The sequence below is a fragment of the Homalodisca vitripennis genome, chromosome 1, assembly GCF_021130785.1.
Source record: "Homalodisca vitripennis isolate AUS2020 chromosome 1, UT_GWSS_2.1, whole genome shotgun sequence".
NCBI lineage: Eukaryota > Metazoa > Arthropoda > Insecta > Hemiptera > Cicadellidae > Homalodisca > Homalodisca vitripennis.
Window position 1 is genome coordinate 165,775,893 of NC_060207.1, and position 24,441 is coordinate 165,800,333.

The 24,441-nt window shown below is 33.4% G+C and overlaps 2 protein-coding genes across 2 annotated transcripts; one reads left to right on the forward strand and one right to left on the reverse strand.

The window, feature by feature from the left end:
• Nucleotides 1-1,027: 1,027 nt before the first annotated feature.
• On the reverse strand, nt 1,028-17,983 carry LOC124352667 (serine/threonine-protein kinase RIO2). The gene is made up of 7 exons (XM_046802247.1): nt 17,715-17,983; nt 12,931-13,072; nt 11,695-11,863; nt 11,160-11,369; nt 7,527-7,718; nt 6,680-6,772; nt 1,028-1,560 (listed from the first exon to the last, which is right to left on the reverse strand). The coding sequence occupies exons 1-7, from the start codon at nt 17,778-17,780 to the stop codon at nt 1,050-1,052; spliced, it is 1,383 nt and encodes a 460-aa protein (XP_046658203.1). The 5' UTR covers nt 17,781-17,983; the 3' UTR covers nt 1,028-1,049.
• On the forward strand, nt 9,152-10,356 carry LOC124352668 (jerky protein homolog-like). Its single transcript, XM_046802248.1, has 2 exons — nt 9,152-9,862; nt 10,064-10,356. The coding sequence occupies exons 1-2, from the start codon at nt 9,240-9,242 to the stop codon at nt 10,269-10,271; spliced, it is 831 nt and encodes a 276-aa protein (XP_046658204.1). The 5' UTR covers nt 9,152-9,239; the 3' UTR covers nt 10,272-10,356.
• Nucleotides 17,984-24,441: the final 6,458 nt, after the last annotated feature.

The following is a 24,441-nucleotide window of genomic DNA, read 5'->3' on the forward strand; positions in this document are numbered from 1 at the left end:
ATTAAGTGTTTTACATAATCAGTCATAAAATTTAGTTACAACTTACACTGTTAAATAATAAAATTTAAATGTACAAGACGAATTTGGAAAAGTTGGTCTAACTCTAGTGACATGGTTCAAGATGTGCAATGTAACTTGCAGCAGGAATATTGAACCCTTGTTACTACCCTTGTTATACTAGACTGAATGTTTTAGCAGCTGAAATTGTCCTTTTAATGTTCTAATATAAAAACTTTTGTAAAATCAATTAGTTCTGTGTAAAAAGAGTATTTTTGAATTTTATGCATGTTATTCTATTTCAATATGTTTTGATCAATGAAACCTAATTCCCACGATAGGTAAGTATATTATGATCACAATCCATATATTTCAATGAACACCTCTGTCAAAAATTTCACCATAGATATGATAAATATAAACCTCTATAGGTGGGTGGTTTGACCCTATCCTATATGGTTTAACAAAGAAATGGTGTACCAGATTTTAAGAGAACATTATTAACCATAATATTTACAAAATTTGTAAATCATTACAAATTTATCTAACCTTTGAACTATTTATCAGCTGTCCGTGTTCATGGAATGTTTTATTAAAATAATATTCAGATAGAATTCCTTTACAAAACTATTCGTTGTACAGAAGAAAGAATTTACATAAACCAATGCATTAACTATATGAATAGCTTTCCTTATAATTTTATATAGTTAGTGCTGACATAATCAATTTATCTAATATGGGTTAATCTGAAACTGGACTGAGTTATTAACATGATTTCCTGTCTCCTGAATATGCAAGTAAAGTGTACAATACTAATGTAGGAGGGATTCCAGCTGATTTATTTATTTTTAAAGCTATGTTGAATAATTTCTTTATTGTTCTTTCATAAAAGAAATTAAATCTGTTATTTATAGCAGATAACTCTTTTTAAAATACCTATATACATAACTGGATGGCTAGGAGCTATACTTTTAGGAGGGTGAAATTAAATGGTTTTTATATTACTTTCATGAAATAAAGTAACAGAAGATTTTAAAGATCACTTTATTGAATCACTCCCATCCCCAGATGCCTGAACTGTCTTTGATAGTGTGTTGGTTTTCCCTTCTCTTCCTCGTAACAGCACTGGCCTCTCCCTTGGCCACACACCTCCGTCTGGCCTCAGCTTGCCGCCGCTTGACAAGAGCTTTCTTCACCCTGTCCTGTATTACGTGAGGGGGGATGGTGGAAGTCGTAGAGACACTGCGTACACTGTGAATCTCAGTCTCTGTGTCACTGCCTTCCTCGACAGAACTATTCCCATGGTCCTCAGGTTGCGACTGTTGATATTCTCTTTGTTCCACCACGTCCGGTTTCGGTTTCTCATCATCCAATAAACATTTTTCTACTTCTTCCCTCAAAAATTGTATATCTTCTTTTCCTACTTCCCTATTACATACATCTTCATTCTCTACTTCTCCATCATCATCATCCTCTCCCAAGCCAATTTCCGCCAACAGATCTTTCTCCATTTGTCGGGTGAATCCGCTAGCATTAACTTCAGCATCTAAAATATCCTCCCTCCTGAAAATTAACAAAATTATAACTCATTGGTAAACTTAAAATTGATGAGTTACTCATGTACTAAACAGAGTGTTCCAAATTTAATGTACACTGAAGGGATCTTGGAAACTATAAGAGATACAGCATAGATTAAATCAACAAATTTGTGCATAATAACTAGACCAACAAATTAATGTGGTCAATTTTATTGATTATTGGTTGTATTGTTCACTTGCTGCACTCAAAACACTGTTTTTGGTTTAAAATTTAAAACTGTCACAGCTCTTTTATTTGTACATATACTGAAATGTTTTTTTATACATGAAATATGTATGACATTTATTCTAGTTTTTAAATATTATAGTGACATATTTTGTTTAATGCAACGACCAATTGTTTACTTAAATCTTTTGATATACCAAAACTCCCAAGCCATTTTTGAAGAAAATATAAGTGTTTTGTAAAGAAACTCATAACTAGACTCATTTTTTTTTAAGATGTCAAGTTAATTCTTTTTTAGTTTTACTTCTTATTAAATGCAGTTCACAACATATAAAAAAATTAAATAATATCTTGAAATGTTTTTAATATTTGTACATAAAAAATAAATTTAAATTTAAAAATTTCAAGTTTTTTAATGAAAATCATACACCTAAAAAAATTTGACACACAAATATCAATTTATTTTATGCTAAATTTAATTGTTATTTTAATGAAACAAAAATTATAGGCCTACTTTATTCACAAGTTGAGTAATATCCATTTTTGTAAGGACGTAACATTTTTCCTTTTTGCCATTTTTGTGCAAGGAAATGTAACATAAGCTATTAAATTCATAGTACTTAAAATTAAAAGTAGCTATTAAAATCAAAGTTATCTCTGATAGAATACTTAAATCTGTTTACAGCCTATATTTAAAAAATAAAAAACCTTTTAATACAATATTTACATATCTAGAACATATTTTCAGAAATGTCTACAAAATCATTCTACGGACATGTTTGGAGTATTAAACTGTTTCTTGATAACACAACATGGTTTACACATTAAAATCACAGCTTATTTAAAACTTTCACTGCCGCCTCATAATTTTTATAACTTTCTTACATTGTTGTCTGTTTTAATGATTTTTAAATCTATATAATTTTTTAACCAATTATAAGAAAACCATGGAACTTACATATTTTTAAAGATGAGTTCTTCCTCTTTCCACAAAAATGCTCATGCATAAATATTTTCAAACAGAAAGTCTTGTTTTAAAACTTAAAAGCAATGTTTTTTGTAATATATATATAATATATATATATATATATATATATATATTAAAAAAAAAATATATATATACATATATTTCTCATTATTATTTGTTGTATTCAGCATTTTCATTAATGTCACTATCGCTACACATATTTATAATTGAAATCCAATTATCTTTGATTTTGTTTTAGTGTGGAATGTCTTGAAACATGGCTCTTTGCACATGACAATTTTGCACTCGGTTCACTGATAGGAAGTGTCTCTTCTTGAAGCCTTGTCTGATTGTATTATCAAAGAACATAATAAAAGTTGTTATTACTATTTTGTTTATATTTCTTATTAGAGTAAAAAAAACAATGTCGACAAATTTACTTGCATCTCCAAGAAGTCTATTGGTAATAAAATCAGAATCATTATCTGTCATCTATATATATAAAAATGAATGTTTGTATGTTTGTCCTTTATGGAATCGTGAACTATTGGACCGATCATGATGAAAATTTGTACGTATATGTATTTTTCCACGGAGAAGGTTTATAAGCTATGCCCATCCCTTTCCCGATTCAGGATTCCGCCCCACTGGTTACAGAAATACCCATAAGAAATGCATTGCAGCAAACATATGTTAACGTCTTTTCAAATTTTTAATCAGCTGTTCTTTGTAAACATATATTACACTTATAGTTTTAAAGCATAGAGTAAGCTTAAGAGAAACGACAAATTTTGTTTAAACTGTTTTTGCAATCACTGTTAAACATAGACTTTACTATCCAGATAATACAATTCAAATTTGACGTAAAAATTCACCTTTAACTGCAATATTTATTTAATATAAACCATGCTCATGCTTGATCAGAAGAGTAATGCAGATATCATAATTACTATCTTACGTTGGCTACAAATATAAAGAATGTTATAAAATCAACCTTAGTTGTTTTTTTTGACAGAAGTATGGTTCTCAAAACTCCGTGTGTACATATTCTCTCGATCGAGACAACAAAGCAAGCTCAATCGTGGCATCGGAGATACATAACTAATTTAATCTAAAATTTATTATAGTAAAAAAAAAAAATTTACTAAGTAATATAAGGACTTCGGTTCTTAAGATTTGCGTGCGAAGCCGTGGGTAACAGCTAGATAGAGGCAGGAATATGGTACATACCTTCATAATACGCCCAAGAGGCTCACGATGGAACGACTATCAATTATCTCAGCAATGTTTAGAATGTGATAGAAAAAGAATAAGTGAATATAGTGTACTGTTTTCAACGGGAAATTGCGTGCGAAGCCGCGGGCAACTTTTGCAAAAAATTATTGAAATGCGCAGCAAAGCGCGCCGGATATAAATTAATGTTTGTGTGTTTGTCCTTTATGGAATCGCAAAATATTAGACAGAGCATTATGAAAATAATTTGTATGTATACGTATTTTTCCACGGAGAAGGTTTATAAGCTATGCCCATTGATGTAACTCACCACCAAGCGGCGCTGCAAAAGATAAGAGTTTTAAAGCGCCTGCACACTATAAACTGCAATTACGAGACAGTTACGTATATTACATAGCCAAACATTATTTGAAGGCGCTAAGTTTTTATGTATATTTGTCTTTAAGATACATTTCTGATTGAACTTAAAGTTTGAGTGTTAGACCGCTTTATAATAAAGTACATCTACGTGCACAATGGCTATAAACATAAACAGATTTTCTTGATCGTGGCAACAAGGTAAACTCTACATCGGCGTTGTAAATATAATTAAATTAAACTAGAAGTTCACATACACGGGCAAAGCTTACGAAAAGCGTGCAAAGCCGCGGGAAACAGCTAGTCTTGGAATAAATCAACACTTTCACTATCACTTGAAAATCGGAATAATTCTTCTAGCTCCTCATTGTCTTCAATACTGTCACGATTCATTGTATTTACTCACAAAACAATTACTGTAAACTATTATGTCTCCATGGTTAGACCTGCACAAATGTTTGGGGCTGTTGTCTAGTGGCCAAAAAATGGATGCCATGATGGCAGTAGCTGTTCTGGCTAGCGTCCAAAGATTGCCTTGCCTTGCTATCACTGGGGCTTTTCCAAGTGCGCCAGGCGCAGCTCTAGACTGTTGCCTCAACCCCTGGACATTGTCATTTGCGCTACGGCCAGGAGGAGTGTCTACTGTCTTCAGCACACGGGACTTTGTTTGGCCTCAAGCTGCAGTAGGGGGTACTGCAGAATTAGCATCCTGATTCAGGGAAATGCTCTGCACATGATATCGGATCAGATGCCACAAGGATTTTCCTTCGACAAACCCTTTAGGATTGTCATACATTCTAGGGAGGCTTGGTCGGAGGGAAAGAAACCACCAGCGGAGCTTGAAGTTTACAGACAGCTCTAAAACCAGTGGCAAAGGTGCTGAAATTGTGGGGATGAGACCATGTACGGAGCTGGTGGTTCTTATGGGTCCTTATCCCACAGACTTTCAGGCAGAAGTCACAGCCATTATGGAGTGTGCTTGTGAGAATCTTCGTCAATCTACTGCGGTATAGGAGTAAGACAATTAGCATTTTCACAGATAGCCAGGGGCAGCATTGAAGGCATTGGAATCTTGTGTATTCAACTCCATACTTGTCTGGGATTACTATCAAGTAATTTCTTCCCTTGCCAGAGTTGTTGGGTTCCTGGTCATGAGGGGATCTCTGGGAACAAAAGAGCTGATGTCCTGGCTAACTTGGGCTCAGCGTTCAATATGATGGGACCTCAACCGTTCTGTGGCATTTCTAGGTGTGAATCCTTTGGGACTGTCTCGGAATGGGTTCACACTGAACATGAGAGAAGGCGGCTGAATCCGGATCTGAGAATGAGCAGAATGGTTCTACAGTCACCTTCCCCTAGGGTAGCATCTGACCTTCACTAAGTAGATCGGTGTCTTCTCAGGTTATGGGTCTGATTACGGGACATGGTCACCTGAGGGAGCATCTTCAGAGTGGGTATCCTTCGGGAGGATTTGCTCTGTAGAATGTGTGACGAGCAGGAGGAAACTGCTGACACCTGCTCTTTGACTGCCCTGCAATAACAAGGGAGTGGTAGGCCATGTTTGGTAGTTTAGACAAGGGTGGTGAATTTCCCCAGGAGGACCTGATTGGTTGACTTTGGCAGTTTGTAGAACTGCTGAAGCCGTAGACTGGTAGGCCTCATGGTGTGCTTCCGGGGTGTGCAAATGGCCCTTGAAGCTTAAGTGCATGGCAATAGGCTGCCCCATAGAAGAAGAACTTTGCAGAAGCATCTTAGAATATTGTTTCAGAGGCCTCAAACGGGCAACAGCTCGTAGCAAAAGCCAAACAACCCCAGACCATCTGCTAGTCTTTCTTACAGGGTCATGAATTTTGCAGGTACGCAAGGGGCTAGGGGATGGAGGGACTGATGGGTGAAGTGATGGTTGCAGGTTTGTGAACAACATAAAAACGCATACACTGGCTGTTCACGCCCGTCTTGTAGGGATGATATATCTTCTCAAGAAGGATTAATAATCAAGGACATAGTCTGTCCCAAAAGTTACCTCATAAATAATTTATGATTTTACCTGTGACTACAAAGATTCATATTAGACTGTTATTACAAGGAAATCAATTCATTGAATCATCTTCATTTACAGTTCACATTTTATTAAACAGTTTGAATAAAGTAATTGTTTTATGTGAATTGAGTGTATGTAATTTGAAACATTATAATATTTGTCCCGACTTTGGAAACAACATGATGAGTTTTACTCCTTAAATCATTCAACTGTAAAAGATAGCAGGCTCTTCAGAATATTTTTGGACAACCTGGATATAAAAACTTATTTTTAGCATATTCTTAAAAAATATATTAGTATAGCCTACTATGTTCACTTACGATATGTCATCAAACGTTGGATGTAAAGAGCTTTCATATCCAAATCTTCTTTTGAAAAAGTCTCGGATACAGTTCACATCTCGTTCAAAAAACCTAAAGGTACAATAACAAAAGGTCTATTAAAAATACTGTCACATCAGAAGGCTATCACATATGATCTTCCTCAAATAACAGCTATGAAAGGTACGGGAAAAGACTTAAAGCCTGAATGACAATAAAGGTTAAGGTTCAGGATTCAGTTTCACTTTTTTTTTATTATTATGCTGAGGCATGAAGGATATAAATATTAATTCAAAGTAATTTCCAAGAATCAGATAATATCCATTCCGCTGAAAATCACATTTCTTCTTAAATACTGTATTTTTTACTGGTTTTATTGATAACTGTAGCTCCTTCAAATAGCCATTTATATAATATGAGTATTGATAATGTATCAGTGTACAGTGATATAATGATAGTAAATTTATTTTATTGTCATATGGAATTTCACAAAAATCATTACATTTGTAACCACTTAAATCAAATTAAATCATTTATTGCTGCTGATCACGTTAGAGTACATGTAATAGCATTGTCATAAATTAAAATAATAAAATACAAATTTGTATGTTTATTGGGAAATTAGCCTTCCAATTTCTCACCTTATTTGTTTCATTGTTGCACTTGTTTTAATATTTTTAGCACGTATATTTTTCTATCAATAGATTGTAATAAAAGACTGACAATATAGATAAATCGAATTTCTACTACTGACAGCCTCTGCTTTATTCTAAGTAGAAACAATGTCACAATGGCATGTATAATAAATAGTATTATTTAGCTGAAAAGATGTCAACCAAATACTGACATGCGCGCATTGGTGTGGCATGTGGAGGTCATCTGAGGAAAGTCAATGACGACAGGCTTGCCATCCTCTGTCACCATGATGTTGAACTCATTGAAGTCACCGTGGATCACCCCATAGCTGCCCAACTGGACAATAAGATTCATCAGACTGTCGTAGAGTGCTTCTACGTCTGAGACTTCACTGATTCGGCACCTGTCAACAAATAACACCATTCTACATTCTACAAGAAACTTATAAAAGGTGTTATTGACTTTTTAAACAAATCACAAAAATTGACTGCTTCTCCACTGTAAGCGTACCAAGGTATGGATTGACAGACACAACTCCTACTTAGCTACTGAAAAGTTTTCTACAGTAGAACCTCGGTTAACCGAGCCTCGCTTAACCGAGACTCCGGGTTAACCGAGGCCGTCCTCGGACGATTTTTTTTATTTAAAAAGCAAAAGAAACACGCACAAACTACGTACAGTAATGAGCGTTTGGGTGCTCCTTTTATCGCAATACGCACGCTAGCCTGCAATGCGTTAAAACTACTGTACAGTAAATTGTTGGCAACTGTTGTGTTTCCTCGGCCAAATATTTGCGTAGCTTAGCGCTTATCTTTGCCGAATGCATACGGCACTGTCACCCGACACCGCTCGCCAGAGCAGCTGCAGGTGTTGTAACCCGACACCGCTCGCCGCCGGACCAATGCGAACTGTTTCAATGCCGAGACGCGACTGAGCCACTCGCTCTCCCCACCACCCCGATTCGACTCCGTAGCTTATTGCGCATCTAGTGGGCTGTCCTGGTGTACAGCTTCAGCTCGGATGTGTTCGTGCATCATCGGTCTGCCCGAAGACGCCATTTCGTCTCAGTGGCAGTCCTTTGTTTACTTTTACAAGTCAAGTGTCTATCACTGTTTTTTTATTGTGTGTTTAAGTGCAGTTACAGTAGGTGTAAATGAGTGCTAAACGCAAACGTGTCGTTGTGTCCTTAGAGACTAAACTAAATGCGATTCGTCGTCTGGACAATGGTGAGTCAATAAGAACAGTCGCTAAAGACTTGGGTGTTGGTGAGGTTACCGTCGGAGATTGGAGGAGGAAGAGGGCTGAGTTAGAAAAATGGGGTGCTCAGAGCTTAAATTCCAATTGCAATTCAGAGAGAAAAACGTTTAAAAAGTGTGAGTATGAAAAAACTTCCGAGGCTTTATTCTTATGGTTTTCGGAAATGAGAGCAAGGGGAAGTCCAATAAGTGGGCCTATTTTGCAGGCAAAAGCGCTAGATTTCCATAAATCTTTTGGCGATGGCGATGAACCTTTTACCGCTAGTTCCGGGTGGTTAATGCGATGGAAGAACCGTTATGGAGTGCGGCAACTTAATATATCTGGGGAAAAACTTTCAGGTAATGAAACTGATGTGACAGTTTTTGAAGAAAAAATAAGAAAATTGATTTTGAGTGAGGGTCTTACATCCGATCAAATATTCAACTGTGATGAGACAGGCCTTAACTTCAGAATGTTGCCCTCAAAAACTTTAGCCAGTCAGCAGGAAACATCAGCTCCTGGGTATAAGAAATCTAAAGATCGAGTTACAGTTTTAGGATGTGCCAATGCTGCAGGAAGTTTGAAACTCAAACCAGTTGTAATAGGCAAGTATAAAAAGCCACGTGCTTTTAAAAATACTAATGTGGACACATTTCCCAGCACATACACAAACCAGAAAAACGCATGGATGGACTCGCGGATTTTCAAACAATGGTTTTTTGAGGAATTCGTTCCAGTCGTTGAAGCTTTCTTGGAGAACAAAAAACTCCCTCGCAAGGCCCTTCTTATTCTTGACAACGCTTCGTCCCATCCAGATGCTGATGAGCTAGTCAGCGATGGCATTAGAGCCTTATTTTTGCCTCCAAACGTTACTGCCCTCATCCAGCCTCTAGACCAGGGAGTTCTAGAAACTTTTAAGCGAAACTACAAAAAGAGGCTGCTTAGAAATCTACTGGAGAAGCTAGAGGACGGGCTGGGTGTCACTGATGCTCTCAAGTTAATCACAATGAAAGATGTTGTCTACTGGGTGTCAGAAGCTTGGGATAACGTTAGGGAGGACACTATAAGAAGGTCATGGCGCAAACTTTTCGGAATTGAAAAGGCAAGCCGCCAAGAGACAGCTGCTCCTGAAAACCAGCCAAGAGCATGTCCTCCTGAAAATGAAGAGCTTGTGAATCTTTGTAACCACCTTCCAGTGGCTGAGCCCATCAGTGCAGAGGACATCAGTGAATGGATCAATGGAGATGAGGATCAGGCCCTAACTGATGACGTGATTATCCAGATGCTCAACCAACCAGAAGATGATGACAAGTAAGTTTTTGATTTTTTATTTATGCAAAATTTTAACATAAAAACATAATCCAACATCAATTTTTTAACACAACTACAGTATATTTGTTACACTTTAGTTAAATGTTGCCCATTCATCAATCCAAAACTAATTTCATACCAATTCCAACTGCTGCCTTTTGATTGCGTTACGGTTACGTAAAACAAAAGTTTTTTTTACAGCGATGAACCTGATGGGGCGACTGAGAAAATATCACATACAGAAGGTCTAAGAACGATCGAGGGAGCACTGGCATACATTGAACAACAAGAAACCGCAACAACAAACGATTTAGTTTGGCTGCGACGCTGGCGCAACAGGGCGGCTAGCCTAAGATCCTCTAATCTAAGTCAAAAAACAATAACTGATTTCTTTGGGAAAAAAGATTAGCTTACTTTGTTTATTTTTGTACAATGTACAGTAAATTAATTTTCATTTCTTTGATTTAATTTTGTAAACAGGAATACTGTACTGTAACTAAACTTCTGTACATTGTGTAGCCTATATCATACGTATTCAGTTGTGCAATAAATTGAGTGTTATATTAAAACAGTGTTTAGTATTGTGAGTGTTACCGTTTCCTCTCACGTTTTATTGCGTACTAATAACATTTCTTGTACTAATAAACTAAACAACAGTTCAGTTAATAACTTTTGTTCATGTTTTAGTATATCTTGAGCTATTTTTAGCCCCGGTAACGATTTTTAGGTTACGTTCCGTGTTATCCGAGGTTCGCCGTATCCGAGGTACCCTCGGTCCCAATTACCTCGGTTAACCGAGGTTCTACTGTATATGGTTCAAAACAAAAAGTTTTCTTAGATATTTTCTTCAGACTCATAAAATAGTATGTTTTATCACAATACTGTAAAATAAATCCATTCTATTCACATTGTGTTATACAAGACGTAAAACAAAGCCAAGCATAACAATTCTATTAAGTAGTATTTCTGTAATGAATAGTAGCTTTTATTATATTGCAATAGCAATTAATTGAGAGTAAAGGTAAATTAATGTTATTATAATAAACATTCTTATTACCTATTTTATACTTGTCACATAAATAAAGAATAATGCTTTGTTGACACAGTTCTTATAGCAACTCTTTGTACAGCTCTTGGAAGTTGTACATCAGCTTGGACAAAATGTGCAAATTAATGATGATTAAAGATTATTTTGATTTGATTTGATACAATTTTATGAAGTATTAAACAAACTGAACAAACTAACTTCAAACGTATCCATTGAGTAATGTGAGAAAAACAAATAAAATCAACTTACAGAGGTTCTCCTTGAACTAATTCCATAAGAACACAGTGTCTGTTGCACTCAATCGGTCTGGGTACAGGAAAGTCTCTGTTGTGAAGGGCCGTCATGTACGCAAACTCCTTCGCAGCCGATATTCGAGACAAGTACAGCCATCCTGCCTTGTTTCTGTGAGCGTGGTAGTCCCTCTTCTCTTTTAAGTTCCGGAAACAAGTACGGCCCAACCTGTAAAAAGTATGTTTAATATTTCCAAATTGTCACCTTGACATATAAATTAATTTATTATCACTGATAAATGAATAAAAATGTTCCAATATAAATTTTATTATTGCATTACGGCCTCTTATTGCACAAGGCCTCTTGGAATCAATGATTCCATCATCAGACACTTCACAAATGAATATCTATATAAAAAATACTTATAATCCTGAATTTAATGATGCATCATTATTAAAAGCATGAGGACTTGCATAGATGTGCTTTGAATTGCACATCTATGCACATCCTAAACTTAATATACAACTAAGTTTACAACACCAAAGTGGCATACCTGTGGAGCTTCAAGCAAAGTGCTTCGCCATCCTCATTAGCCACAACATAGATATTGGATTCCTTTCCGACTCCAATTTGGTTTCCAAAAGAAGCCACAGCTCCACGAGAGGTCAATGTTTTAAGAGCCAAGTAGTCATAGCCTGCATTCGTTAAGCGATAGCCATCATCTGTTGAAGAAATAATACATAACTTTGTAAAAGAAAGACATGTCATTCATCATTAAAGACAATAGAGTTTAAAAACTCTGAATAGGTACATAATATAGTTAATTTACAGACAACTAGTAATCAGGAGAAGTAGAAATCCCACATAAAAATGACAAATCTAATGTTAAAACCTAAATAAAAATGTTCAGAACATAGACAAGAGTATTTAGCCTCTAAAATGAGGTTAATTATGAATCATTGTAAACATTTATTGATTGAGTTGTGCTTGTTCAAGATGCAATATTCTCAGCAATATTAGTTTATATTTTCTTGAATATTAATGTAGGCCTACTTAGGTTTATACAGTTTAGCTTAAATACACAACGGATTCTCTGTATACAGCCCAAATATAGTCTCGCATGACGTCTGCCCTCCAGCAGTGTTAAATACATTTTTGTTCCTTATTAAATTTGTTTCCAACACTAGACGTTATTAGAATTTCAGTTATACTATTATACTTACTTAAGGCTGAGAGAAAGCTGGTTTAAATATAAACACAAAACACTTCAAGCATTGTGACAAGCTTTTTTTTCTCCAAGTAAAAAGAGAATAAATGAACCTGAGGCAGCATGTAATTAGCATGTTTTAACTTACATACAAAACTAGACAGAGCCTTTACAAATCATATTTAGGGATCACTTTGGTTTACATCAATTATTGATATAGCAAACTAACAAATAATTTGTATCCATTTAATACACTAAAGTAACTTTAGTATGCTTTTGCTAGATTTAGGGTAAAAATACACAGAAAGTGATGCAATGTGGAATTTTAAATTAACATAAAAAATGCATTAATCAAGAGACGCAAAGCGATGTATTGATGTATATATTTTATAGTTTCGCGTCATGTTGATGTCTGGGTGTATCCTGAGATAAAATCAAGAAAATACAACAGAACAAAATTAAAAACTAACTATAAGTATAATACAGTACAGAACATCTTCACTCTTATTATACTATTATATTACCTAGACTTACAAAGATCAGAAAATGATGGTTAGACTATATTAACCAAACCATACTTACAGTGCTTCCCTCTTTCATAGCTGACCAACCGATGTTTGCTCAGTTCCTTAAGAAGCTTATGGACTCCACCATGGCGTAGATTTGCTATAGATGCAATTAAAGCTCCCGGAACCAGTTCGTGGTTTTTCATTCCCATTTCTATCTGTAATTTTATCATGTTAACTGCAATGATTTAACTCAAGTTTATGAATTTATGTTAAGATCCTATGAAGCCTACTACAGCACTACAGCAATATATATATATATATATATATAATTTTTATAGCCTAACGTGTTTTTAAGGTGTACAGTATAAGGTACCAAAAGCAATAAAACTGGATTTTTAAAATTTATTTTTGAAAATGTATGTGTCTGTACTGACTTATGAAACTAACTTTTGATCTGATCTTTTGTACAATTCTGTACTAGGTAAATAGACTAAACTAATGTTTTCCCCTTAAGGTGGGATTTTTTTTAATAAACATATTTCAATGGTTCACTAGTTATTGATATAAACAACTATGTTGGACAGTATAGTCTTGCACATAGAAAAGTAGTAAATGTCAACACTGAATGCTTACATCAATTTTCAGTATTATTTATATGGGCTAACTTAAATACAACAAAGTCCCAGTTTTGATATCAAAATTGACAAACAATATTTGTTTAATAAGAACTGTCAATATAATCAATCAATATTACACATAACCTAGCTATGGTAGGATTTAATAAATTTTAATGTTAAGTTTAGTTCTAGTTCACCTTCCTCTTATTGCAGCATCTGGTATCTGACACATTCTCAGACTTGAATTTTGGAATCTGTAGTCATCTTCATCTAAAGAGATCCAAAAAATGTGGTGATGAAGAAGCTCGAAATAAACCTATACATTGTTTTAATATCAGAGACACCTAGACTACAAAATACAATGATACATAGTGTAATCTAGGTGCAGTGGCCGTCTCATTGTCTAATCAGGTACACAACTGAGTGCACATGAGCTTCTTCATCACCGACTTTTTGGATCTCTTCTGATAAACATGACTCCAGATTCCAGGATTCAAGTCTAAAACAGCACCAGATACCAGACACTGCAATAAGAGGAAGGTGAACTGTAGCTACACTCAATATTCAAATTCAATTAATGTTGATTAATTAATTTTAAGAAATAATAAGCTAAAACCGTATATCGTCAGTTCAAATGATAGGCTAAATACAATTTCAACTATAAACATAATATTAGTTCCAAAAATTATTTTCATCTAAAAACAATAGCAGTTCACTTCAGGAAACTAAATTGAATCTGGTAGCTTTAAAAGATAATAAACTGTGTTTTTCCTAGCTTGAGATGGTGGACCAGTGCCAAAAAAAAGGTACATAAAAGAGAACTAGTGTAAGGTACGCTGGAGACAATCGTTTCAACCACTTTATGAAAGTGTGTTAAATATGTTTTTATCTAAGTGAGATCACAAAAAGAAGCTTAACAGATTTTGCAGTTGTTCACTATTTGAAAGTAATAGGCAGATCAACAAAAGCAAGCATGATGTACAAAATTAATCCTTATGCAATTGCTCATATATAGAAAGACTATCAATATTGTTTCTATATTAAGGAGCAACATTTAAAAAATCCAATAGAATTACATGAATTATTTATAAATTACAACATGAAATTATTTAAAACTAAATTTAAATCCCTTTCATTTTATTTTAAAATTCAGTTAAATGTCTATTATTGTTTAAAAAAATTGGTTTCCATTATTTTATATATTTTATAACAAAAAAAGAGGAATTGACACAAATTTACCCACTTAAATTCTATCATATATAAGTCTATAAAAGCAGACTGTACAGAATGTACCAATAACGCTGAAATGTGTTGACGCCACAATATATTTTTAATATATCTCCTCATCCCATCATGGTTCCACTCTGAAATTTTTATGGTGTATTCACAAAATCATGCATTACAATATATATATATATAATTTTTTTAACTAAAAAACACCCAACCATTTTTTACCAATATTTTAGTTCAGGATTTCAGAGAACCATGTTTGTGAATAAACCAAGTTTCAGCCAAATTTTTCAGATTTATCTGAAATGGTCAAGTTGAAATTTATTTTTTATTGGTGGTTGATGAAAGACATTTGGGGTAGAGTACGATGAGCGGACCCGGTATAGCTTATCGAGATTGTAGTAAGCGCGGTTATATAGCGCTTACTACAATCATTTTTACTTTATAAATAGAAGAACATAACCATTAATCAATATCAACGTATATAAAATATTAAATTAAAGTCACATGTTTCAAGTATATAGAAATAGTTTAAACAATTACGTAATGCCATAAATGATTGAAAACAAATAAACATTAATCAAATGAAAAATGAAGACAGGTCACAGGAAAAATGTCATTTAAATAATAAAGAAAACGTAACAATAAAACAAACATTTTGAAACCGAGAAAGAAACAGTACAACTCATCTTTTAGTGTTATTTTGCATAGTTTTCTAAATTCTTTTTTTTATATAAAAGAAGTTAGTTATAGATCGAATTATGTATAGAATGCGAAATTGTATGTACAGTTGTTGCAGATGATGTAGTTATTGTATAAATTAATTACTATAGGTTGATTATATCGATGGGTATAATGATTAAATATCGTTTGATCATTTCTATATAAAAAAAACGGATCCGTTATCATACTTACCTGACATTTGCATAAAGCATGTACATTTTATAGTACTTCAGAAAAACCCTTGCACATCAGCCAAATTGGGCCAGCCATTACTATATAACAAGTGAAAGGTTAAAAATAAACCGTTAACCCTCCAAGTGATGACTAAACCACTTCAAAGTGCTAGGCCATTTTCGAGCATATGACATTTCTTTTTTAAACAACTTTTTATATACAAACATATGTTAAAATTGCATGTATTACATATGGTTTTTTACACAAACATATGTTCTATAAGATCAAGTAAAAATAAAAATGCTTATCTTTTATCATAAAAAATCTGGTACTTCTAACCGGTTGTGTAGTTTTTCATATTTTTATTTTTCAAAATCCTTAACGTATAGTTTTTACAAAATGTAGTAGTCCTAGTTCTAAAAATATGCAAAATGTTCCAAATATAATGCTGAATAAGAAAAATATCACTTCTTAACCTTTTGCACAACATATCACAATACTAATTGGTACAAAACAAAACAATGTTTTTTCGCAAAAATTTTACTAAAATGTTTACCACATCAACAAGTGGCAGTAAGTAGTTGAATAGTGATTATTGCCTCAAAATAAACACATATTTAGTTACTGATATGAGTAAAAGTAAGAAAAATGACAGATAAAGTATTAAAAATACAAAAAAAATGGCTTATATGCATATTTACATAAGACTAAAAAAAATTAGTCTGAGTCACTCTCTGGTGGGGGTGCTGCTTGCATCGCTATCATTTCCACTCAAATCGTCATCAAAACAGCGCCTAATGGCACTTGAATTACTAAGTTCACTCATAGCACAAATAATTACTCAATAAACAATAATATAAGTCACTTACAAATACTCTTCCTCGTAAACTTCTGAATTACATAGTTCTAATTACGTTACTTGATAGGGAATTTATTCCTACATGTAGCCTTATAAACCACGTCGTTATTGAGCGAACCGTTCGTCTGTGATATGAAAAAAACGAACATATCGCACAGTGCGATAGTAGCACTTTGAAGTGGTACGAACATATCGCACAGTGCGATAGTAGCACTTTGAAGTGGTACGAACATATCGCACAGGCGCGATAGTAGCACTTTGAGGGTTAAAACAGAACCGACAGAACGTAGTAAGTCCCTGTAATATTCCTGCACTTTAGTCTTTTGAACCAAAAATCAATAAACTTCTTTCTTGGACAAATAGAAACCTATATACCACGACTGAAGTCTCTAAAACCTTCTATCAACAGTTATTGCAGACAAAAGACGTAAAACACTATTTACGATTTACCTGTTGGGCTCTCAATAAACGTTAAGGGTAGGGTACGACAAGCGGACCCAGTTTTTTATATCGAAGAATATAGTCATCGATACCTAATATTCGCATCTCAAATCCTAGACTGTCAATCGATATAAAAGCACCTATAGTCCTCAATATCAATCATATGTTTTAAATTAAAATATGAATTTTACAGTGATCAAACAAATTATTATAATCAAAATTAGGAAAACTGAAGACGACCGTATTTACTCCTCTCACAGTTACAGTTGTTTCTTTCCCACAAATTTCACATAATGGGTTTTTCGGTACAAGTCCAACATGTTTAAGCCACGTAAAAGCAACGTCATGTAGTTTTCTAAATTTGACTGCTATTTTTAATAATCAGAATTACTTATGTAAAATTGAAATATTATCCTACGTGTATTATTTTAGTGTTTACAGCTTTTGATATAGATTATTTCAGTTAATAGTTCAATAATTAATCAGTATTGATTGATTATATCGATGGTTATGATTAAGTAATATCATTAGCCAATTTCGATATAAAAAACCGGGTCCACTTATCGCACCCTACTCAAACGTTAATGATAAGGTTTCACAATTTAGCTACCAATAATTAATTGCAATTTTTAAATAAATTATAGGTTAATAATTAACAATGTAAAAACTAGGCCTTACTCTGGAAAGTAGGCTATGTTATTTAATCTTAACTTATATAAAAAACTGTTCTAAACTACAATGTTGGATTTTTTGTTTTTTACTTCGTTATTTAGCTACTAATACTATATTTCTAAGTACTGAAATAGGACTTACTGCTGTAAGAACTCTGAAGTCTTCTTTCGTGAGGTATCTCAACATAGTTACATTAAGTTTTCCCATTTTCACTAACAACCGTGTAGGTGTTTAGCTCCAGCTGCAGTGTCCAAATCAGTATTTAAAATATCTGTAAACAAATAAATGAACTATTACTCGGAATTCATGACAACAAAGATTCCTTTCACATACACATATTATACAGTTAGGTTAAGTCGTGTTAGTTGAGACATGTGATGGTCGATGGATTGTGTTTTCTTTGTTGTGACGTTCGGAATGAATCATATGTTTACCATAATTTTTTCTTAATAAAGGAAATTAACTATGCCTTCTTAATATTTTTGAAATGTAATATTATGATTCCTATATAATGCTTATAATCAATACAGATTAGAGATAGGACAAATTCGTAGAGTATCCAAACAAGCAACATTAAAATCAAAATACTGCAAGCATTTTAATATATTTTACACTAAATAACATCAGCCTAGAAAAATACAAGACGTCAGCTAACAATAACAGTAAATGTAAAAGAATTATGTAATTCGCCACTTTTTTCCTTTAAAGATTAAGATATTTTGGTGGTATAATAGCCCTTCTATCTATAGTCAGTTAATTCATATACTTTGGAGGAATGGGGTTTAGGTTTAGAATCAAAAAGTGTTGTTTATGGTTGTTTACGAGATGTTGTCGATATGACATTTAGTTATTCCAAAATATATGGATTTTTCTATCTTTCTAGAGCCATTTCTACGGTATTTTTTCTTCTTTATCCATTCTCAATCCCTGCTCGTTACGATCTTAGCCTATAATCAGCTCCCTACATTATTTATATTAATAAGCCTGATACTTTGTCAATTTCCAGGTGTCCAGGTGCTCAATGGATGCAATATACAATATGTTCTTCTTTCCTTCGCTATATTTGTGTACAGTACAATTCGAGATGAATCACTTAGATATTTTTCAAAATAAGGTGTAGAGTATATCATATAGATTCATCATATAGAGAGTATATCAAATAAGTAGTAGGTTAATCATATAGATTCATTTTAATTTCGTCAACATTTTTAACAAGTATTTTTAAACTTCAAAACTTTCCTTATTTACTTTGATGTAAATTTAAATCTAAACTATCGACAAGATTTAGACTTATTGCATTAAGTGATTATTGATTGATACATTGCTAATGTGTAACGTGTTTGATAATAAACAGACCTATCGGGTTTATAGATACCCCACAAATTATATGTCTATAGACGTAGATGATGCAATGATGAAAGAGTGATTAATCTCACTCTCTTAAGCTCGCTTTTAAGGCGATATTTTTACTCTAGCTCACGTAAGGTCATGGTATTGATAAACTCTTATTTTTCACATCATATATTTTCATAGCAGTTTTTTACTCCCTCTTTTATGATGATGTTTTTGTGGAATCCTCACTCTATTTAACTGTTTTAAGATCAACGTCAAACCTCATACAGATACGTCCACTTTGTTTAAATTACAATTTAAGGCTACTTCTTGTATCGCAAAGCTCACTTTTTCATAATGATTGTTACAGTTTTGTTTTGAAAAGTTAATAGTTCATATTATTTTATGTTTGTTTATAAAAGATTAATAAATAACTTAGGAGTTTATACCACATAAGTACACACACACACAGGAATCATTACAAGAAGAAGAACATACACCCATGCAATTTTGATAACTTACAATAAACATATATAAATCAATAGATTATAAATTTAAGAAAAACTAGCAACCTATTTTAGAGTTAAAATTAACACAAAACAAATTATCATATATATAAGATAGAAATACATAAACTATTGTAAAATTGAATCATCAGATAAAAAAAATATATAATAATTTCTTTAGACCAAATACCACAGAATACATAAAATCTTAATATCAAGAGATTGTTATACAAAGTAAGTTTACAACACCTGGAGTTATAAAGTGAATTTAGATCAGCTGGTGACTTTACAATAATGGAATTTTATTCTTTTGAATGATGGCTTAATAGGAGACTGAGAAGAAGCTTTTCTCATCATAGTTAATGAACATTTGAGTTATTAATTAAATACAGTAATACTTTTATTATTTGTATTAAATTGGCGAATATTGATTTTTGAATCCAAGAACAGAAAAGACATTTACTAGATGATGAACACTTGAATATTGGATGACAACCAGAACTCTTAGATCTGCAAAGATTACTAATACCAGTATTAAATCTACACTAAGCCGACAAGGATGATTGGAAGATGAATAAGAGTCAATGGAACATACAAAGTAAAACTGGATTTGAACTCAAGTAAGATCTACCCAATTTATGATTCCAAATTTTTCAAAATTTAAACCTATTTTTGTATAAATTCAAATTTAAGATGTACCACATTTTTTTCTATGTTGGATATAATTTTTTTTTGTGCCCATGGCAGTATAATCCACGAAACCCTGTATGTTACAAATAAACTCAATAGCAATTATTGTAAATCAAATGTTTATTTATTTATATCAATAGCTAGGTAAGCAAGGGCAAAGTCCGGGTTAAATAAACAAATAAAGCAAAAAAGATAAATTCAATATTATCTTCACTTTTAAGACGTATTTTAAAATATTGCGGCCTTATTACGCTATTAAGATTTCTTTTTCAATGTCATATACAGTTTAAATCTTGTAGTTTTTTATTACAAACTAACACTTTTCTTGGTTTTATTTATTTAACTTTAAACTCACTTTTCATCACAGAATCACACGCTTATACACGTTTCTATTGCAATCAGATGAAAAACTCATCAAACTAGTACATTTCTTTCAATAAAACGTTAATCTAAAACAATAAACTGCTAGTTCATAATATCTTTTACAACAATCATGCTTCTATTTTTTTGACGTTATTTAAAAAAAAACGTTTTCATTCTAACAGTTTTACACAACGTAATGCATGTACTGCCCTGCATCCTGGATTAAAGAACCTTCCGAGACGTCCAGGTCCAGTCCAGTTTAGGTCTGCACTGTATATACTGTGAATATTGTTTTTGGTAGAAAAGATTTTCCACTATACTGTACTGTTCGGTCTCATATTAACAAAAGTCTATTTTTATATTCTAAAATATTTACATATTTATGCTTGTGTTGGATTACATCAAACTGTACTACTATAATGCTGAAATAATGCTGTTCTTCGGCAATTTGGATTGATGAAAGGGTTTAAAACACCCTTTCAGTTCTTGTAGTTTATATAAAAATAATTAAACTAATAGTTACTCCTGGTTACATGCGCAGCTGGAAACATTCTCAGACAGTGGCGTGTCCATGAGATTGTGGAAATCATAGTCTGTGATCAAATTCATTAAACTTGTCGGGAAATGTTTGTTCAACGTTCAAAAATGTTAATCTAGCATTATTCAAAGTGTTAGTCCACAATATACTAGATATCTCTTAATTTGGCATACTCAATTCTTGCCTGAGTTGATGATACCAAATTGATACACATAACGTAGATAAGATAGGAATGGTTGATTCAATTGAATTTTGAGTTTACCTCCAGTTCACCTTCCTTTTACGGCAGCGTCTGGTATCTGACGCTGTCTCAGACTTGACTCCTGGAATCTGGAGTCATGTTCGTCTGAAGAGATTCAAAGAAAGTAGACGACGAAAAATATTAAATCGAAAAAAGTTATGTTTTCGACATCAGAGACCTATATATAGAGGTAGGTGAAGTTGTAGTCTCATTTCCCCATTAGGTACACTATTGAGTGCACTACGACGTGATAGGCACGATCTCTAAGCACGGTGGAGCAACCGAGTTTTCTACACATAATGCAGATTTGGCAGGAAGGGTTCATTCATTGAATTTTGAATTTAGCTCCAGTTCACCTTCCTTTTATGACAGTGTCTGGCATCTGGCATTTTTAGATTTTTCGTCGTCAACTTTCTTTGAAATTATTCAGACAAATATGAGTCCAGATTCCAAGAGTCAAGACTGAGACAACGTTAGACACCAGACGCTGCCATAAAAAGAAGGTGAACTAGAACTAAACTCAAAATTCATTCAAATTGATAGTTTGTATGTAAATTTTACAGAAAACCGAAGACCTTTTTGTCAAAAGTTATCACCAAGAATGCAAAATATATTTTTACTACATACTTTTGTCTTCGGGGACACATCTTTCAATGCTCAATATTTCTATGTTTCAAAATAATCTTCAAAGAGGCTTGATTTAAAATATGGCAAGAAACGTTTTCATTAAAGCTTATTAAATATATCCCAGACATATTCTGATTCCTTAAGAATGTCCTTGGGAGCTCGCTTCTAGACATGACATAATCAATTCTGAATGAAATTCGACGCAGAACATCTACAAAGCAACACATATAATTATGTACACGTACCTAACAAAAGTTAACGAAATCGTCACATTTCAATTAACAAAAAAAGAGATGGTTGAGCTGCAGTTCCGGTATATACGATATTCACCAAGTAGTTTCTTAAAGCAGTGATAAAATTGGCAGGCAAAATTATTATTTGTTTTGAGTGTGAAATGAAATTTACTTACACCCTGATGAAAGGTAACATTATTGTGTTATTGATCATCGGAAGATTAGAGATGTATTGATAATTTTGTACTTTACCTTTATCCTGAAGGAAGATGAGCCATTGCAAGAAAGTGAATGTTTTATGAGTCTCTCTTGACCCACAAAACAGTCAAAAACATCATTCTAAGCTTTAATATTGTCCTCTCCACCATCTTCAATCAAAATGAAAAGGACAACAATGACATGAACTGATCAATGGGAGAGGTTTTAATTGTAAATCTTGTTTGTGAAGCATTTATTACGATTTTGCCTGCGTCGCAGGATTCAGTGATGCAGATAATTCACACTAAACTGTAAAAAAATACCTATACAAAATTTGTATTGTATTGTATAAACTGGCTTCAATCACAGGACACGTAGGCTATAAGCTACACAAACTTGTACGTAAAGTATTTTCTAGAAACTGTTTTAAATTATTTCTTCAATCTTACCCTCAGTTTACCAATATATTTGGTTCTCGTAATATTCTCACTGTTATAGAATTCTTTAGTAAGAAACAGATATTTACAGTGTTTGTTCTACAGGTGTATCCGTAATGCGCGGAGATATTTTAGGAGCTGATTTCATAGAACCAAATAAAAAAATGTGCTATAAAGGTATGTTCTAGAATGCTTCTTTTCCTATATGTCCACCTTTTCTTTGACTTAATACATCAATATTTGTAGAACGGCTTGACCGTTTGAGTTTAAATTTCGCATCTTGCTCATCAATACAAATATCATGTTTGCAAAAAATAATTATTTAGTTCCTATATTCAGTTTCAAAATGGCGGTCATATTAATTGTTTTCACTTAAATGACTCAAAAAACCGTAACTTTTTATACAATCTGTTAAGGCTGCGCTCTACCACTCTGGTGAACGCTGATGCAAGGGTTTTGAATCTGCCTCATTGTAGGCTCATTTTTTGAGCTATTACAAACATATTGATGTCATTTAAGTAACTAAATCTTTGTATACGTGCATTAGTTTTTGAAATTTCAATTTCGATTCAACTTAAGCTGCACATCAAGTGGACAGTTTTTTAAAAAAGGGTATTTTCAACGTTTCATAAAATAAAAACGTGAATTTTTATTAAAGAATAAAATACAGACATTCGTAGATTGGAATATAGTAAGAGTAAAACTGCAAACGGTTTATTAAAAAGTTCTGAAGTTAAGGTACAATAAGGCAGACATGAAAGGTCTGCAAGCGCTATTCAACGCTCTGTCAGGTGGCGCGCGTGGCGGCTACAGCCCGAAACTGTAGGCGACTCTCCCACCACTACCTGCTGGATATTTCCCCTCACCCGCTTTCGCTAGGTTATAACGTGTGGCCTTTCAGTGTTGGTGTTCTTTCAATTTGTTGATTTATAATAGGCTATCTATTCATACATTAATAATCAAGTTCCTATCTTGCACAAATGAAAAATTGTAGTCAATATTTTGTTTTTAAATAATAATGTATTATGAACAAGTATGTATAAAGTATGAACTACAATATATTTATTTATTTGTCATCCGATCAGAGTGAAAGGATAGGCTCGCATAGGATCACAGGCGCCACTGAGCTCACGGGCGGCGGTGTCTAAGGACCGCGCCGCGCCGGTTCTTTCCAGCGGCCATGGACGAAACACTACTTACGCGCCACCGTTGCGCGCCCATGCTATGAATGATCGTGTCGTGTGGAAGCTCTCATATACATCGTCATATCACCGAAATAGTGTTGGCGAACTCTTTCCATAACAATAAATTCGTAACGTGTAACAACTACCTCTACCTCCTGGGGAACAATAAATTATTGATTAATGTCAATATTTTCAAAATATGAGTGACATACCTCATTATGAGGTATTTTGTTTAGTTCAATACTATAGTCTAACTATAATAGGTTTTATTTGACGTAATGTATGATTGCTTCATTTGATAGTTAAACAAATCTCATTACATGAGCAGCTATTACCCATTACAAAATAAAGGAATTAAAATTTTAACATTTTAAATTAAAATTCCACTTTTAACTTTTTACCACAAATGCATATTGCCAGAACTAGTTGACCCCAGATACCCTCGAGAGCTTCCTGTGAGAGACAGACTAGATGTTTTATAACTACAATTTTATGTTAGTATAATGCAATAGACGTGAC